Source organism: Pleurodeles waltl, chromosome 4_2 (genome assembly GCF_031143425.1).
Source record: "Pleurodeles waltl isolate 20211129_DDA chromosome 4_2, aPleWal1.hap1.20221129, whole genome shotgun sequence".
NCBI lineage: Eukaryota > Metazoa > Chordata > Amphibia > Caudata > Salamandridae > Pleurodeles > Pleurodeles waltl.
In genome coordinates, this window is record NC_090443.1 from 21,622,279 (window position 1) to 21,641,695 (window position 19,417).

A 19,417-nucleotide genomic window follows, 5' to 3' on the forward strand; every position below is an offset into this window, starting at 1 on the left:
GGGAGGATGAGACCCAGGATACCCATGGCTCTTGAGTCTCCCTGTGTCTCTTGGTATAATGAGCTCGAGTGTGGTCTGGATTGATGGAGTCTCCCTTTGGGTCTCTGGCAGGATGTGATGCTGTGTTTCTTGGATCCCTGGGGGTTTGGCTTTGTGTATTGGCTGAAATGCTGGTGTCTCCCCAGATCCCCGTGGGAGGACTGCGCACCCCGGGTCTCCGGTGGGTCTTGTGGACCTCTGGGGTCTCCTTTGGTGCCGCTGGTATATTAAGCTTTGTGGTTTGCCTGGAGATCTGCATCTCCCTATGCCCCTGGTAGTACTGATCTCTGCACATTTGTCTCACAGCTGACAGCTTGCGTCCACGCCTCTACCGCAATGCTGTATCCCATGTACTGGCAGAACATCTACATACCCATCCTGCCACCACACCTGCTAGACTACTGCTGGTAAGATGACCCACCTCGCTGCGGGTACCCTTGTACGTGTGTGACACAGTGTACATGCATAACGCACACACGCTTTCGAATCTGTGTGAGAAGTGCCAGTATTTTTGTGTAATGTATGCAAATATGCTTTTATATATCATTCTGCCTTGATACGTAGCACAACTGTATTTATTTGTATCTGTGAACACACACCTTTGTGCTTCTTTACCCTTTAAGGGGCTGATTTATACTTTTCTAGCGCTGCATTTGCGCCATTTTTTTACGCAAAAGCGGCGCAAATGTACAAAATATAATTGAATTTTGTAAGTTTGCGCCGCTTTTGCGTAAAAAAATGATGCAAATGGGGCGCTAAAAAAGTATAAATCAGGCCCTAAGTGTGTACTATGTGCATATCATTGCGTACGGCAACAGATAGCTGCTTGCATGTGTCACGTAGCTGACTGGGCGTGTCTGCATCTTGCTTGTATGTAGCTGTGTTTGTATGGTATGTAATATTTTCTTATTTCTCTGCTTATTGTCGGACATGTGTGTGTCTTTGTCATTGATGCTGTAAAACTGATAATATCTCTCTTTGGCAGGATATCTTTGCATCTGTGCCTCAAACTCCTCTTCCACTGTTATTACTTCTTCCTTGCCAACTGCTCATCGCAATAGAGACTCAGATGCTTGTTCACTTAATTCACCAAGGCCCATATTTATACTTTTTAGCGTCGCATTTGCATCAAACAACGTCGCAAATGGGGCTCTAAAAAAAGTATAAATATGGGCCCAAGTAACTTATTAAGCACACCAAATACTCCCTGAGTAACTAGTAATCCTTACCATGTACAACTAACCCATCTCATGGTCACCAGTACCCAAAACCGGTTTAACCTACCCCCTGTCCTTGACACCTAGGGCCATATGTACGAACACTTTTTCCCATAGACACAGAATGGGTAAAAACCTTTGCTACATCTGGCCCTTAGTCCTACCTGTACTCAGCAACAAACAAAACTAACCAGAAGCCCTTCAAAGTCGCCGATTTCTGTCCTAACATGGACCACAACGCACTTCATCAGAGTCAATGACTGTGAAACAAAACTGATTTACGTTGACTCGAATCTACCTTCCAAACCCTCACTCCACTTCTTTGGCAGGAGTTCCCACCAATTTGTTGAAAATAAAATAGGACGGATGCTACTAATATCCCTGTCCAAGATGGAGGAATCTGGATGATTCACTGACATAATCACGTTTCCATGGAGATCTCTGTGATGCAGTTTCTTTCAACTATATGGCTTGAAAGATCACTTTTATCAAAATAAAATTTTAGGTCTGCATGCTAGAGCAAGAGTCTGTCTGACATTTTTACCAATTATTTGAAAATATACGTTGTGTGTACTTTGGCTCCAGGCGGATGAGAATGGCTCTCTCAACTCATGGCCTTGGCTGTTTGGTGTATCAGTCTGCCTCCTATGCCGTGCTTGCATTCATGTGCTTGGGGTCTATTCTTCTTCTCAAAAGTTATCTACATAATCATATATTAAATCCTTTATGACATAGAATCATAGATTTGTGAAATAAAGCAGTTGTTTGGTTTTATCTGCAGCAGGCTTGTGATGTTCTTTACAGGACTCAATATGCAATCCAAACCTATTGGCTTTGTCAGCGCTTGCTTTCTGTGGGCTTTTATGTTTTTTTTTTTTTTTTGGGGGGGGGGGGTTAAACGTGGAAGGGTTTGAAAGAGAAATTAGAACCTTAATGAAACTCGGTCACGAAGTATGCATTAACGAATTCAATTCGAGTCCTCTGATTATAAAATAGATATCTAAGACCATACGAAAGACCTTCTTCCTTCCCAACTTCACAATTCTCATCACTGTTCTTGCTGAAAAATAGAGTTAGGTGGTGCTCTCTGACAGAAGCCAAGGAAAAAAAGAAGTTACGTCTTAGGATCAGGTTTGGGCAACTTTAGGCACTACCAAAGTGTGTAAGAGGCCACCAGATAGAAAAAAACTGGTCTCAAAATAGCCTTGTTGCTAAGGGAGTAGGAACACCCAAATGGCATGATTACATTTCCCCTGAGGCTCTGAACATTGTTGCGTTCGAAATGTTGATAGAATTGATGTGTGCATTTTATGCTAAGCTGATAAAGTGGCTCTGCCTGTTTCGTTTCAAGAATTAGGGAGCTAAAGCAGACACCTCAATAACATACCATGCCAAGGTATGGAGCCACAACCTAGATTTCTTAGGTTCTTAAAAGTCCAACTAAGCACTGTTGTGAGGGTATGTCTTTCCACTCAGCACTCCCTCACTCTCCTCCTCTCTGTCCTACAGTGCTCCGATGCCGTACCTCATTGGAGTGCACAGCAGCTTGATGGAGGTAAGTCAGGACAATACTCATAATTCGCCACATGCTGCTGCCCTTAGAGTTTGTGGAGGTTTCTGCATGCAGCGCTGCACTACTGTCTTCCAGGTGACTTTTAGAGGTGGTGTCTGCAAAGCCACTTAGGTGTCTTACCAGTGTCTCATGGAGGTGCGCATTTATAGAGCCGCACTGGTGTGTGACAGGTGCTTATAGGTGTGTACTTGCGGAGCAGTAGAGGTGCCTTGTATATCTTTGTATATAGTGGACACATGTCTTGGGGCGATCCACGGACTCAGAGGTTCTTTTGTTCCCCATTTTTTAAATATAAAGAACCGCCCCCTGTGCTTGTCTGCTCTACCCCACACTTCCTTCTCTCCCACCCTACCCACAAATCCCCACATACATTGAATACCACCTCAGTGCAATTGATAAATATGTGTGTTAAAAGCCCATGCTATTGGCAGTTCATTGTGGTTTTACAACTGAAAAGACTGGTCCCTCACAATAATTCCTCTTTTATGGGGTTTGACTCGTAATTGCATGGCACTGGGGCAGATTTACCACACAGTAACGGTAAAACTACGTGATTTTTACCATTACTCCTTTACCGTCCAACTCGTATTCAGTCCCATGGAGTGTGTTGGAGTTAGGGTCGGGCATCCATACATAAGCTGGCCGTACTGTACCTCCCTTCCAGAAACCACCACTGTCCCAGTGTAATGGCTACCGAACAACCAAAGTTCAGAAGATCAGAAGAGAAGCTCAGATCCCTGTGACTGTAGCCTGAAGCTATGCAAGCCCTTTTCCAGCTTTTAATGTTTAACTTAGGTACCTGATTTTGTAACAACTCACAGAATTCCCAATGCGCCAGTCAGTCCTTTAATTGAGGAAACATAGAGAGTAATGCATTTCTCCACTTGTCCAAGTGTGCAATACTGGGTAGTTGTGTACATTCACATCATGGTAGGAGAGTTTATTGTGTTACACGTGTGCACACGCACCTTGTAGTACTGCCTAGGTCGCTCTACCGTCTTGTTTCCTGATCTGCAGCACGTGAGGCAAAGACCCCTAGAGGATGTGGTGGTACTCAATGTAGACTCAAATACTCTGGAGACGCCATTCCAGGACCTGGAGAGCCTGCCTGCGGATGTGGTGAGTACCGGCTGAGATTGCTACTTAGGAATCAACCTCTGAGTGGCTCTTCGGTCCTCTACATCTAGGAGGCCTCTTCTTGACTCTTTCTGGCACCTTGTGCACTCACTCTTCTAGCTCACTCTCGCTCACTCATGGAGCTGCCTCTTATGGCCTCTGAGTTCTCTCTGTCCTTGATATGCCACTTCATGGGTGTCTCAGCCCACAATGTTTCTTTTAGTCCGTTTGATATTTCTGGTTGGCTGTTATTCTTGACTGTCTCATCCACTGAGGTCTCACTCAGTCCCTGTGATTTGTCACCTCAGCTCCGCCGAGTTCACTGTGGTATTGCTTCTCCATGTTGGCTTATTACTCAGCTAGTCGGGAATCGAGTTCTCAGTTACATAAAAGGTTAAGCTCCTCTCCTTTCCCTCACTCAGTCGGGCCTGTGCAATTTTTCCTTGGTCGTCTCCTGGACTGCTGTTTCTTTCTGAATTCTGTTCCCTCAGTTAGTGTAGTCCGTTATCTATTTCTCTCTCTCGGGTGTCTTGGAAGGGTTTTACCTGGTATCTGTCACAGCCGGCCGTGGCGTGCACATTCTACCCTTGCTAGTCTTTCAGCCCGCGAGCTGTCTCTCCTTGACTCTCCTCCATTTGCTAGTCCTGTATATGGCACTCTCGGTGCAGTTCGCTTTGGGGAGGAGAGGCACGGAAACTCGACATCGATGTTGTGTGAAAAAGGCTGCTTTATTGGAACAGGTGCACTTACACATTTAAACCTCGGCCTTTGCCTTACAAAACTAAATCCTCACTAGACATCAATTCCATCTAACCCCACGATCCTCCCCCCTCCCCTACCCCGACCTCCCCCCTCCCTGTCAAGTTCTCCTGCCACCCCTCTCAATTCCTGTTAAACTACTTCCCAATCCTACTAGTTTGTTCTCCTCCTGAACACTTCCAATCTTCGTTCCCGCCCGTCGCTACCTGCTGCTGTACCCCCCCTACTATCCAAAATGTCCCTGCCATCCTGCCCAACCGCACGTGTTTCGTTGGCTGCAAGCTCTCCTCGCTGCCACCAGAAAAAGCCCTACAGCCTTTTTCTGCCCCCCCGTTAAGGCTCCCGGAACAGTGCCTTCAAAGCATCCTTCAACTGTAGGAGGTACAGCTCCATCCCAATGAAAGACACATGGACACCATCGTCCCTAAAAAACTCAGAGTCTTCGAAATGCAAGTCCTTATGCTCCAAAAACGTAATGCCCTTCTCCAAACAAAACCCCCTCATCTCCTTGTTAACCTTCCGTCTGGCCCTTTCCACTGCTCCTGGTTTACGCGCTCCTCTCCACACCCGACGCGGGACAAAACCCGTAAACAACATATGCGAACCACGCCACTGCGACACAATCAACGACAGATCCCTCTTCATTGCCTTCAACAGGTCCAAGCCAGTCTTAACCACCATGTCATTTTCCCCCAAGTGTAAGCACAAAACATCAGGGCAAGGGCCACCTCCCCTGGCTCCTTGCAAATGCGGCAAAAGCTCCTGCCACCGCATACCCCCCTTTCCAAACCACCGGACTTGATATCGACGTAACTCCAAGCCTAAATTCTCGCCCAAGGATGTCCGCCGAGCCTGACGCTGAGCCCATTTGACGAAAGAATGGCCGACTGCCCAAATGCGCACAAACTCCTCCTCAGGTCCAGCTACGACACCTGAAACAGAAAGAAGACAATTAACGCGCACCCCCAGCTGATGCCTCCCACCGCCTGATGTACCCCCTGAAGCACTCCGACTTCCACCCACCCAAAGACATGAGAGACTCCCTTGTCCAACCCTTCCGCCCAGCCTCAGTCGCCACCCCCATCCTGAACGAATGGGTGCCAAAAAGACTTGGGTCCTCCCCCAGGTGTACCAAACCTTTATGCAATACTGCCAAAAACTGAGACGGTGTCACCCTGGTACCATCCACATGCCGAAAAACTACACCCCCCAAGCTACCAGACTGCAGGCTCCACTGCCGCCCCAACGGTAACGGGCATACCTCTGAAACCGGGTAACGCCTAAGGAAAACCACGACCCCGGAGCCCCTCTGATCCGTCTTCAATCTGCGAATGCGGAGTGCTATGCCCCACTCCTCCAGCCGCACGTCTGACCAACAAATCCCCGTTGAACTTTGAGAACCAAGTAATTCCGACACCCGAAAAGCCCCAAAAAACATCCAAGACATCAACGTCCTGAAAAGGGTCGCCTCCATTCCTGAGAAACACACCCTCCCCAAGGACCCCGACAAGTCTTTTAAAAGTCGTAGCGACACTGGGCGACGTCGACTCCTTGACGCACTCCCCTCCCTCGCCCAACCTTCCAACATCCACTGGCCCAATTCCCCGGCCGACGGCTGGTGGCCCACAAGCATTTCCCCATAAAACCAAGAGCCGCCAGCTTACCCGCTATGGTCACCCGAGACTGACCTTTATCGATCAACATCAAAATAAACTGCACCACATCCTCCACCGCATCTTCTGGCCGGCTCCTCCTGCGTGCACCCGACTGTCTGAATTCCTCCCATGCCTTTGCATACGCCCGGCGAGTTGAAGGCGCCAAAGAGTTTACCACCAGCTGAAGCATCCTCTTGTGCCTATGCTCCACAGCTCTCTCAGCATCGCCGTACTGCGCAACTCCGTGCCCGTGACTAACCCATGGAATCTGTCCCACTGTGAACGATACAAAGCATCAGCAATGTCATTGTCCACTCCCGGCACATGCCGCGCCCGAAACGCAATGTCCAACTTCAAACACTGCAGCACAAATGCCCGAAGCAACCCAAGGACCTGGGGTTCCCTCGCAGACTGCCTGTTCACCAGATGGACCACCGCCAAGTTGTCCACCCCAAACAGCACTTTCTTATGTCTTAGCACGTCGCCCCACAAACACACCGCCACCACCAGGGGAAAAAGTTCCAAAAAGGCAATGCTGCGTCCACCACCCTTCCACTCGGGCGGCCACTCCTCTGCGCACCACCTGCCTTCCCAATAAATCCCAAACCCCGTCGCCCCGGACGCATCTGAAAAGATCTGCACGTCCCATTCCCACTCCTGCCATGCTTTCAAAGGAATGCCATTAAAGGATTCCAAAAAGGTGAGCCACATCCGAAGGTCTTCCCGCACGCCCACTTTGATCCGCACATGGTGATGAGGCAGAGTCATACCCGTGAGGGATAAAGCCAACCGTCGGCAAAAAATCCGCCCCGCCCTCACTACCCTACATGCAAAATTCAAATGGACCAGCAACATCTGCACCTCATGCACCGTGACTTTCTCCTTCTCCAGCACATGCGATATCATGTCCACCCTCTTTACTTCCGGCAGCCTAGCCATACCCGCCACTGTATCCAATTCAATGCCAAGAAACGACAGCGCCGTACCAGGCCCCACTGTCTTTTCGGGGGCCAAGGGCACACGAAGGTCCCCCATAATGCCCTGAAAAATGCGCAACAACTCCGCACACCGCGGAGAGCCAGCCTCTGCCGCAAAAAAGAAGTCATCCAGGTAATGCATAACCTGAGCATGCCCAGACGCTTCCGTAAAGATCCATTGCAGGCAAGAACTGAAACATTCAAACAGGGCACATGAGCTCGCGCACCCCATGGGTAGAGCTTTGTCCATGAACCAAAATCCCCCAAACTGAATACCCAGCAGCTCTAAATCATCTGGGTGAACCGGGAGCAACTGAAATGCCGATTTGATATCCGTTTTTGCCATCAAAGCCCCATGCCCCAAAGCATCGACCATACCAATGGCCACATCAACCGAAGCGTACGACACTTGTGTGCACTCCTCCAGAATGAAGTCGTTCACCGAAGAGCCCTCCGGCCAAGAAAAATGGTGGATCAAGCGATACTGTCCTTTTTCCTTCTTCGGTACCACACCAATAGGGGACACGATAAGGTTGGGCAGGGGCCACTGCGAAAAGGGGCCCGCCATGCAACCCTCTGCCACTTCCTTCTCCAATTTAGCCCAAACTAAATCTTCTTTCCCTTTCACCGATCTCAAGTTTTCCGCCCACCGACGCTGTCGCGGGCCCTCATACCCCAGCCTGAAACCGTGAGTGAAACCCCGATGCAACACGTCCGCGTCACTCACGTTCGGATAACAACCCAACCACGCCGCCAACGCGTCCACCTTAACCGGAGTACGAGCCATTTCCAGCAGTTCCTTGTCTAAACCTTTGATCGCGCCCCACGTTCCCTGCTTGCTCCGCACCCAAGACCCCTGTACTTGAGTGGCCGACGCTCCTGAGGACAGTTGGCCGGAGCAATTAGTGACCGGATGTCTCCCTGCACATTTAGAACATTCGTGCCGAAATTTACAATATTCCCTGTGGCAGATCCCCTTGTTGTAGTCCCAACAGGCCCCTGTTCGGCCGCTGCCTGACGGACTGGCTCCAGACTGGTTATTGCCCCCGTTCCCCACCCCTTGGGTGGGGCGCTCCCGAAAGGGCCGGTAAGTAATCGGTAAACCACTGGCTGTAAAAACTGTCTTGCCAAACTTTGCCGGACCCATCGTGTGCTGCCAAAGGTCGGCATCTATTTCCCCCCACTTGACCTCCGGATCCGCCGCCATCCGAGCACGAATCTCCTCGTCGTACTGGCGCCATGCAAACCCCCCATAATTGAGGTGGGCCTTCCGAATTATATCCATATATTTAAACAGCGCGACGGACCGCTCAGGGTAACGCTCGCAATAGACGCTGGCAAAAATAAAAAATGCCACCGTCCAATTCTCGATATTAACCGGCACCCTCGGACGTTTGGCCAGCTCAAACTCCTCCTCTTTAGAACCTTCCTTCGCCCTCACTTCCCTATGTAGAAGTTTGAGCACCTCCACATACTCCCCTTTCCAAATCCTCTCCTTAGTGGTCTGCATCAGGTGGGCCCTCAACGGCTTAGCCGTGCCCATGTATGGCTGCCGAGCGCGCTTCGCTATCGGCTGATCCTCTTTATCCTCCCGATGTTTGCTACCTTCTTTGCCCCCGCCCTCCCCACCTGCCTTGTCACCGCCGTCCGCCTTGCCTGCACCTTCCCCTTTTATGGGCTCCAACCCCGCTGCCCTGTCCGTCCCCACGCCCACATCGGACACATACACACCCTTGACCAACCGCGCTGCGCCATTACCCAATTCCTCTGTCGCCTCAACCGCGACTGAAACCCTGCGAACGCCAGCGCTCTCCTCACCTGCCGTCAACGACGGTGTCCGCTCCTCTGCCTTCCGTCGACCCATTTGAGATCCATCCAACGCCTTCCCGCAAGCCGGTTGCACTGGCCTCTGAAATGACTGAGACAGAGCATTAGCGTGCCCTGCCCCACCCTGAGCCCACCAATCGTCCTCCTCCCTCCCCTCAACCAACTCCCCTTCTTCCACACTGTCCTCATCAAAATCTAAAACACAAGCCTCCTCACACCACGGGCCCCCGCATTGTCCCGCCGCTGCCCTGGTGCCCCGTGCATAAAACTCCAGCTGGGACTCTAGTCCCGCACAACGCACTGTCTCACCCCGTGAAAGCCTTGATGGACCCGGACGTTGCTCCCAAATAGGGGCGGTGTCGCCGGGCGCAATACCCGTACTACCACACCCTTGTTCAGGAGCATCTACAGTCGACGACCTCCTCTTCTGTCCGCTTGTTGACGTACACCGGCCGGCCGCACTAGGCTCTGCCTGAGCTTCCCTCCAGGGTATCCGAGCCGCCCCTGGCTTCCCCATACCGCTCCGATTCTTTTGCCAAAAAAGGTCCGGCGTACTGGCAAAAGCGTTAACCCTGGGCTGCACTCCCCCCCGGGCCTTGTCACCCACCCGTGCCTCCTTGAAATCCCCGTAGATGGACCGCGAAAAAACCTTCTTCCCCGGTGGCTTACCTGTAACCGTGCCACCCCGATCCCCATAAACCCGACTGGGAACTCTGCAACGTGGAGGGGGGGAAGGTGAACGAGATCCCTGCGCCCCCTGGCCTCCTACCTCCTCGCCTTCGCTATCAGTGGCGCTCCACTCAAGCATAGTGGGCCACTTAGCAGAGAGGGGTATCGCTGGGTCTTGTTTATTCCCACAATCCACACCCACAACACCCTCCTCATCCTCACTACACACCACCAGGTCCTTCTGCCATTTTCCAACTACCCCGTCTCTTCAGAACTCTGGGGGCTCACTTCCCCCCCCCCCTCACTCCCCTCCTTGCTACTAATTTCTTTCTGGGACCGCACCAACACCTTGCCTGTGGCTACACGGGCAGGCGCTAAACCCTCATCGCTGATGGCCCACTCCCCCCCTCTTCCTCAGCGCGCGAGGCCTCGCCACTCCCAATCTGCCCTTCTGGGCGCGCGGCGATGCCCCGCTCCTCCCTCCTAAGCCGGCAGCCTTGAAGGCTGCACAACCCACAGTGCCTTTTACCCGCCCCGCGGCCCGCCCAGGACTCCTCACCTTCCCGACACCGCTCGTGGAATGGGGTGGCGAGCACGCCAGTACAGCGGCCACGACCCCGTGAGAAGCTCTGCGGGCCGGGCGCATCGCATTCAGGGGCATATTTATACTCCGTTTGCGCCGGAATTGCGTCGTTTTTTTTTACGCAATTCCGACGCAAAACTAACTCCATATTTATACTTTGGTGTTAGACGCGTCTATCGCCAAAGTCCATGGAGTTTGCGTCATTTTTTAGTGTGGACACCTACTTTGCGTTAATGAGATGCAAGGTAGGCGTTCACGTCTAAAAAATTGACTCCAAGGCATGTGCGTCGTATTTATACTCCCGGGCAAAATTCACACCCGGGAGTGGGCGGGTCAAAAAAAATGACGTACGGCCGCTTTTGCGCCGTTTTTTAGCGCCTGCAAAAGGCAGGCGTTAAGGGACCTGTGGGCTCTGAAGGAGCCCAGAGGTGCCCTCCCATGCCCCCAGGGACACCCCCTGTCACCCTTGCCCACCCCAGGAGGACACCCAAGGCTGGAGGGACCCATCCCAGGGACATTAAGGTAAGTTCAGGTAAGTATTTTTTTTTTTTTTTTTGGGTGGCATAGGGGGGCCTGATTTGTGCCCCCCTACATGCCACTATGCCCAATGACCATGCCCAGGGGACATAAGTCCCCTGGGCATGGCCATTGGGCAAGGGGGCATGACTCCTGTCTTTGCTAAGACAGGAGTCATTTCAATGGGGGTTGGGAGTGGAAACAAAATGACGCAAATCGGGTTGAGGCGAAAAATTTGCCTCAGCCTGACTTGCCCCATTTGTTGACGCCCATACTCCATTTTCCCCTACGCCGGCGCTGCCTGGTGTACGTCGTTTTTTTCCACGCACACCAGGCAGCGCCGGCGGCTAACGCCGGCTAACGTCATTGATTAAATACGGCGCCCGCATGGCGCTTCAGAACGGCGTTAGCCGGCGCTAATTTTTTTGACGCAAAACTGGGTTAGCGCAGTTTTGCGTCAAAAAGTATAACTATGGGCCTCAGTTCCTCCTGGTTTAAGAGGTCCATGCGCCCGGCTCGGCGCAATAATGCCAACGCCTCTTGCACCAACCCGGATTCCATCTTCAACAAACGCCGACACCCGTCGCGGACCAACGAACGCTGCAGACGCGAGGTACCGTTACCTGTACCGTACTTGCTGCACTAAAAAACTCCCGGTCCGTAGCCTTCCAACTATCGATTACTCGAGTGTTGGTTTATTTGTTATTATTATTATTATTTTTGTTTTTAGGAAACGCAACTCGAAAAAACGAAATGCGAGGAAAATTCGAGAAACTTTTGTCCCTGCCCAAACGAGCAGGCCACCGTGTCACCTTAAGACAAAATGGTGGCCGGCGTCAAAATGGCCACTTATATATACCCCTTCTGTAAAGCCCAAAAGATGCCCAAAAAGGAGCCCACGGTGCCTCGGGCTGCACCACCCTCCCCAAAGACCCTGGGGGGGGAGACCTCATTCTTCGGCAGGTCCCCCCCGGGACCCCATTCTCTCTCGTACAGATATCATGAAGTTCGTTGGCTATCTCTCGGCCATGAATTCACTTTGCCTGTCTCTCAGCCCAGGCATTGCCCCTTCCTGACTGCCCCTCGCCTTGTTCTAGTGCAGCCAAGTCTTCCTCTCCCATCAGGGCATTGGACTCTCTCCCTAAATCCATGCCCTTTCTCTTCTCTGCTGCCCTTGTCCACTCTGTGCCATCACATGTCTTTAACTGGCTCTACTTGGCTCTCTGCCCCAACCCAAGTGCTCTCACTCGACAATCCTCTCTCCCTCTCCCATCGACCCTCAAGTGTCTTGAAATGTGCCCCCTGTCCCTCGTTTCTTTCACTCTTGTTGGTGCAGTCCTCTCTCTTCTTAAGTCTCTCTGAATATATATATTGTTGGTATCTGGTATATTGTACTCTCAATTGGTGTAATCCATTCATCCCCTCTCCTCCAGTGTCTTGGAATGTCTCTTCTTCGCTGTCCCTGATACCTAGCACTCTTTTCAGGTGCATTGTTTCATCTTCCTACCTCTGTCTCTGTCTTGAAATGTCTCCTTGGTTGTCCGTGGCATATTGTATTCTCAGTTAGTGCATTTTGCCCCCCCCCCCCCCCCCCTCCCCTCCTCTAGTACACACACACTCGGGCTCGCTCTCTCTCAGCAGGTGTCTTGGAATGTCTCTCCTTGGTTGTCCGTGGTATATTGTATTCTCAGTTAGTCCATTCCCCCCCCCCCCCCCTCTAGTACACCCACACTTGGGCTCTCTCTCTCAGCAGGTGTCTTGGAATGTCTCTCCTTCGCTGTCCCTGGTGTCTTCTTCTTTCACTTGCTTCAGTATGTCCTGTCTCTCTCTCCCCTCAGGTGTCCTTGCTGAAGCTGAGGCTGAAGAAGCAGTCTGCTGTGACCGGGGATGGGGTTGCCAGGGCCTTCCTCAGGGCTCAGGCGCTGCTCTTTGGGTCCTACCGAGATGCCTTGATCTGCACCCCGGTAAGGTTGGGGGCCACCTTCACACACTCTCTGTTTTCTCCTCCCCCCGTGACACATTGCCCTCTACTTAGTACCACCTCTTTCTCCCTCTCTTTCTCTGTTTCTCTCTATCACTCGGACCTGGCTGCAGCCCTTAAGCTTTACCAATGCCGCGCGCTCGATACTTCCTAGCCCGTTATACCCAGTGCACTGTAACTCCCTCTCCAATCCATACCCACTGTCAGGTCGTGGCGGGACCTGAATAATTACGCCAGACACAGGTCTACCCCGTCCGTCTATCCTGGCACTCTCTGGCACTCTCTCTCATTACCTCCTACCAAGGACTCCCCACCTGTCCCTTCCACTCCCCTCTTTGCCCTCCTTCCGCGCTCTATCCCACCCACCTCCATTCCTCACACCCCTTCATCTACCCTCCCGCCCTCTATCAGTTCCCTCTCTACGCCATCTGCCTCTCAATCCCTCTTCTCACTCCACTCATTGCTTGAATTTGAAATATAAAAGTGCAGGTACTCACTACCGTAGAATACCTGTTTGCTGCTGGGAAATGCTGGTACTATCCCGTTAAAAGTATTATGCCCCTCGTGGGATAGAAGAGTCCATACCCGTTCCTCGCACGCTCCGCCGTTGGCATGGGCTCTCTGCATGTCTCTGTACATCCCTCCATTCTGCACTCCTCCATTCCCTCTCCTATTCCTTTCTCTCCTCAGTGGCGTAACACAAAATGGCACCCCTCCCCCCCCCCCCCCAAGAATGTGCGGCTCCTCAGTGGCGTAACACAAAATGCCCCCCCCCCCCCCCCTAAGAATGTGCGTAGGGACCCACAGTCTCCTTTAGTGATTGGCCTTTGGCAAAATAGGGGTCCCCCTTTAAGGTTTGATGCCGCCTCCATTCCCTCCCCTCCGTAAACCGCATGGGCCTGCATTGCCCCTTTCTCTCCTGAGCCATCAGCTGAACTTTAGCTTCTCCTTGTCTTCACGTTCTTCCTCTGAGGCCCGATCTACTTCTGAAGTCATAGGGGCTGACCGGAACTGTAATGACTGGCAAAGTCCTCTTCTGATGCCTTATTTACCAAGCTTGTAATAACTCAGGGCAGACGCTGAGCATGGAGCACGTGCTCTGATGCCGCTGCGTTGGAATGCTGCGTCAAGCATGCGAGAGCTACTCAGGGCTGACCACACTTACCCGAATGTAAACTTCTAACCGCTCCAAATACCTTTCACATTAGATACCGAAATTCGCACTGACTGCTTTGCGTGTGCCATAGGAAAATGCTGGTCCGGTTCCACAGTGTTTATGACACTCAAGACTTCCGAGTTAGCCCAACTTTGGTGCACAGATAGCAAGGGGGACTGGAATTTGCATTACTGACGATATCTCCGCACCAGGGTCTGGCACTTCTATCTGAGCAAGCAGATAGTGTCAGCAGTGTGGTATCGTGCCTCACACGTTTGCAGGCACGCTCCGAGTAGCACATACAGGGGCCTAGCATTAAATGAACCTAGAAGACACTGAGGCTCATATTTATACTTGTCTACAAATTTACCGCGGCTAACGCCATTCCTACTCGCCATACGGGCGCCTTATTTAAGGGGCAAGGTTTGTGCCGAATGTGCACCAAATTTTTTGACGCACATTCGGCACAAACAAAGTATAAATATGCCCCTGAAGGTGTTTGGTTACTGATGGTCTACATGGACGGGTCCCACCTTCACTCTCTCCCGACCACACCTGGCAGCCATTAGTATTTATTATTGGCTGGTCATGTGGTTTCAGAACTTCTTCAAAGTGGGACAACCAGAGAGGGTGTAACTTAGATTCACCTCAGATTGGATCACACTGTGGTAGTGCCCGCGCCATAGTTATGTCACTGCCGCAATACTACATTCCTCCCCCAAATTAGACAAAACATAACAAAGCAAAATGTACACAGCACAGCACTGCAAGTACTGATCGGGTATGGAAGGCACTAAAGACGTCAGTGAGGAACTGTCATGGGGCATCCATAACATAAGCTAACTCACTGTCAACAATGTCATAAGGGGCAAACACAAAAACAACAGACAGGATCCAGTGTAGTCACCCACCAGCCTCACACAAGGTGATCCTTCAATTTTGTGTATGGTATAGGGTTTCCTCGCAGTTCATACCTGGTGCTGGTGGTGCGATCTGACGTTGGTTCTGGCAGAGTGACCTGCGACCCAATCACTGGATCCATAGTCAGCGGGACCAGCACACATTCTTGGCCAGGTGCTGGCTGGTAAGCCTGGGTTGAGCCTCCTGTCTCAAACAATGAATCTAGCTCATCTATCTGAGGATCATCTCAGAGGGATAGACTGTGATGAACTGGGGTAAAGCCTCATGAATGCCGCGATGCTCCAGGCAACTTGTTCTGTGCTGGGCAACGAACATGGTGCCCTGGCACTGTATGACTGTCCAGGGGTGACGGTTAAACAGCAACCTGAATTTACTCCCTGGAGCGCGATCCTTAATGAGCACTTAATCTCCAGCTTTTAAGTTGGACACTTTAAATCACCGCCAGCGACTAGCTTTTTCATTTGAGTTCCTTCTTTTCTCTTACATGTGTTGGTCATCCATGGGACTGAAGGGCCAGATGGGGGTGGTGAGGAAATACGTCAATGACTACACACACCATCGATAGGTGCCCAGGTGTGCACCGGTAGTACAGTGGGGAGTTGTTAGAAAGTGGATCATTGGTAAGGGCAGGTAAGTACTTATACTTAGCAATAAGCCACTAACCCCCGCTAGGTCCATTTAGGAATCAATAAATTAATCCCAGCTCAACCCTTGGTAGCTTGGCAATGAGCAATTAGGCTTAACTCAGGAGACAGGGGTGTAAAGCATTTAAAAATCACAAAACAGTAAATAAAGAAAACAAAAAGCACAATAAAAATCCAACACCAATGTATAAACATAGATTTTATTTTTATCTCTAAAATGATACAAAAACAACAAAAATCCAATAAAGGGAACGGGAGATATGAATTTTAAAAGATTAAATAATTTTAGCGCATAAAAACTAAAAGCACCAATCTGGACATCTGGAGGGCCACAGGTTGTATTGACTTGTCTATGTGTAGTTTTGTCTCTTTGGGCCATATGTAAGAACACATTTTCCCATAGACACAAAATGGGTAAAACCCTTTGCTACATCTGGCCCTTTGTTCTTTAGACATCCAATGCCATTGAAGACGTCTGGGAATACCTCAATTATGTCAGTTATGGTTTCCTGATATACTCTGAACGCAAATGTCACTATGCTGAGAGCATGTCGTGTCCACCCTCAGCAACAAAAACCTGGGATTGAACTGATTGGGATCCCTTTACAATGGTTGTTTTAAATCTTGTTCACATGGCGAGTGGCTTGTCTTGGCCATACACAAATACCTTAATTTTGGCTTGGCTTAAGTTAGGAGGTGATGTCACTGTCCGGTACTCATATCTGGCATTGGGGCAGCCGACAGGCTGACTGGGCTGCTGTGCCAATAGTGACAATGGAATGAATGGTGTGTTCTTCGTCATCCATATCACTGCCTCTTTTGGGTGCCTCTAGAGCAGTGTTCACAATGGAGTGTGGTACTTGCCCTTTGGTTGATCGGCATACCTTCAGGAAGTGGTTTAGCTTCCCACACCCATTCTATAGGGCGATGAGTTGGCCCTCCACAGTAGCTGCCCGTCCTGGGCTTCGTGCTACCCTTTCTGGGTGTGGGCCTACTGTGTGTCAGTGTGATCGCATTCACTGGTTCTACTTTTATCAGCTTGTGCAATGCAGCTTCCATGTGGGATGCCTGAGCTTTCGACAGCTCCTTCATTCGCCCCATTGTTAAGATGTCTGCCAGCAACTGCCCAATTTTTCTAAAATGCATTGATGCAGTTTTGCTGAGGCACAGCCTTGGATGATTTGTCCTCTGATCTCTTCATTTTCATCGGTGAACCTGCACGTGCTCGCTAGCTCTTTCAGTCTCAAGTAGAACATGTCAATGGAGTCTTCTGCCTGTTTCCTCGCTTGGCGAAACTCAAATCTCTTGTAGTCTTTATGTGTCATAGGCTCAAAGTTGGCATTAAGGGCAGCAATCAAAGTGAGATGTGTTTTGGGGGTGGCCTCCATGATCGATTTGGAAATGCTGTGGATATTTTGCCACTTAAGTGTAGGATCATGGCTTTTTTCTGTGCATTTTCTACCCACGAGGCTTCAAAACATAGCAGCACTCTCTCGACCCAGTCTTTCCCGCTGTACACTTGATCCGACGGGGCACCCTCGACAATGAAACGCTCTATAGACGGTATGGTGGCCATTGTGTTGTAGCGTGCGTCACTTCTGGGCTGAGACTATCAAGTGAGTGTGGGGAATTGGCTGTGTTATGCTGGCTTTGGCTATATACTCCGGTTGCGTATGTTGTGGGTGTGTGTGGGCGGCAGGTCTGAACAGCAGCACCACGTGTTAATGTCTGTAGACCTTTTCCCCCTTCCACCCTGATATCCTTTGTTTAGTAAGGTCTTGTTTTTATTTTTGTCACTTTAAAGGCCAGTGCACAGTCATTATTCACTCCTGCCCTCCATTTGCAGCTTTCTAGCTTGATGTGGTGCAAGGAGAAAGCCTGACACGCCTTCAGCCGGTACGGCTGCTCTCTGTTTTTCTTCTCTGGTCACACACGTGATGAGTGGGGCCCGAAAGCAGGGAGCGCTACCTTTTGATGGCAGAGCGCACTTGTCAGTGCGGTGACTACTGATTTCCTGCCCCACTTCAGCTTCTTGGGTGGCTCATTTTTAAGGTCGAGCCTGCGTTGCATGCGCTCGCGAATGCATATCGCAGCGAGACGCTTTAGTTACTAGAAAAGGGCTCGGAGCCCTGTCAACGTCACGTCAGTGTGTTTCATTGGTCCGTGGGCTTGCCTAGTAAAATCTGCTTGCTTTCATTAGTGGAAGGCATGCACACTTCATGCCTTTTCAGGTGGTTAGCCCTCCTTCAGCACAGCGACCAAGTACAGAAAACATGCGAGGCTTGCTGTTTTCTGTCGGATCGTGGACTACTTTTTCTCTATTTTCCTGGCGCGATTTCGCTTGGCAGAAGTCGAGCGCTTTACACAGTTAATTTCACTTTTTCGGGTTACGTACATAAAAGCACTTTTGCAAATGCTTGTTTTCCCTGCTGGCAGTCGGATCAGCCACCTGCATCAATGGAGTGGGCTCAGACCATGGCTCAGGTGCACTGTGTTATGGTGAGGGACTGACGCACATGGCACAAGCATTACGCCTCTGCAGGAGGGGAGCATGGCCACCACGGTGTTTTACTCACGGTGCACAAACCCTCATCGTGCCTCACAGGTTGGCTGGCACATTCAGAGTAAATTGCGCATGGCATCACAAACTCAGCGGCCTAGGAATAAATGAATCACACAGACACTGAAGGTGTTTGATTGATGGTGGTCTAAACGAACGATTCCCACTCAGACTACCTCCCTGACCACGCCCGGCAGCCACCAGTATTTATTATTGGCTGGGCACATGGTTTCAGGACTACTTCAAAGTGGAACAACGTGAGGGGGTATAACTTAGGTTCACCTCAGATTGCATCATGCTGTGGTAGTGCCAACACCATAGTTATGTCACTGACACAACACTACAAGCAGAAGTGACGGTGGAACGACAGAAGCGCAGGGTACACTGGTGCTTTTCCAGGGTTAGTAAAGACTGGGTAGGGAGCAGGCAATGCTACTGCCCGCGGCCCCTGTCTTGCAGCCAAAGTGGCAGGTCTGGTATCTCCAGGCCTGGGATAATCGTGTCCAGGGGTTTCGGCCTAGTCATTCCACGACTATATACACTTGACGGACGGTATTGCTCTAGGTGAAATTCCTCAACATGTAATGAGGACTTCAGCGATTATTTTGTAAATAATTAAGGGCGGGACTCCAAAGTTATTCCTATTAGCCAGAAATAGATGCTGCAAAAACAACGGTAGCCAAATATCAAGGATCCCTAATTTGTATAACACTTAATTCCTCTGTCTCCCACCACTTTCCACTTCCTGTCTCTCAATCTCACACTTCTTGCATGTCTTTCACCCTGTCTTCCCTGTTTGGGTGTTGTTCTGGCAGACACACTATTTCCAAGCCAGATGGGGCATCACCATCGCCTAATGGCCTCCAAATCTGAGCCACATTGAATTGCGCCTCAGTATATCCCTGGGAGTGTTAGCAAGCGGGACTCTAGCATCTGTACAATCCTCTCCACTGCTACACGTGAGGTCTCACCCCTGCTCACCACTCCACTTCTATCCTCCTGTATCCGCCAACCCCTGCTTATCTTCCTTTTTGTACCCCCTGACTCTCTCAGTTTAGTATTTATGTCGTCTAGTACGTTAACTCTTTGTGAAATGACCTGCTATAAGCATGTAATGCTTAAGTAGCCACCAGTACATATACCGTCTTCTTTTTTCTTTCTTCTGTCTTTCTCCTTCCACTCCCTGTTCGCGTCTCTTCTGTCCCTAGTCTTTTCAGCTCTGCC

At 50.5% G+C, this 19,417-nt stretch overlaps 1 protein-coding gene across 3 annotated transcripts in view; it reads left to right on the forward strand.

The window, feature by feature from the left end:
- Positions 1-19,417, forward strand: part of DENND1C (DENN domain containing 1C) — a 292,565-nt gene that overhangs the window by 214,610 nt on the left and 58,538 nt on the right. For all 3 annotated transcript variants that reach the window (XM_069230426.1, XM_069230428.1, XM_069230427.1), the window contains 4 exons: positions 346-446; positions 2,766-2,811; positions 3,847-3,948; positions 12,770-12,895. In XM_069230426.1, the coding sequence (XP_069086527.1) occupies positions 346-446; positions 2,766-2,811; positions 3,847-3,948; positions 12,770-12,895 (375 nt within the window). The remainder of the gene's footprint in view (positions 1-345; positions 447-2,765; positions 2,812-3,846; positions 3,949-12,769; positions 12,896-19,417) is intronic.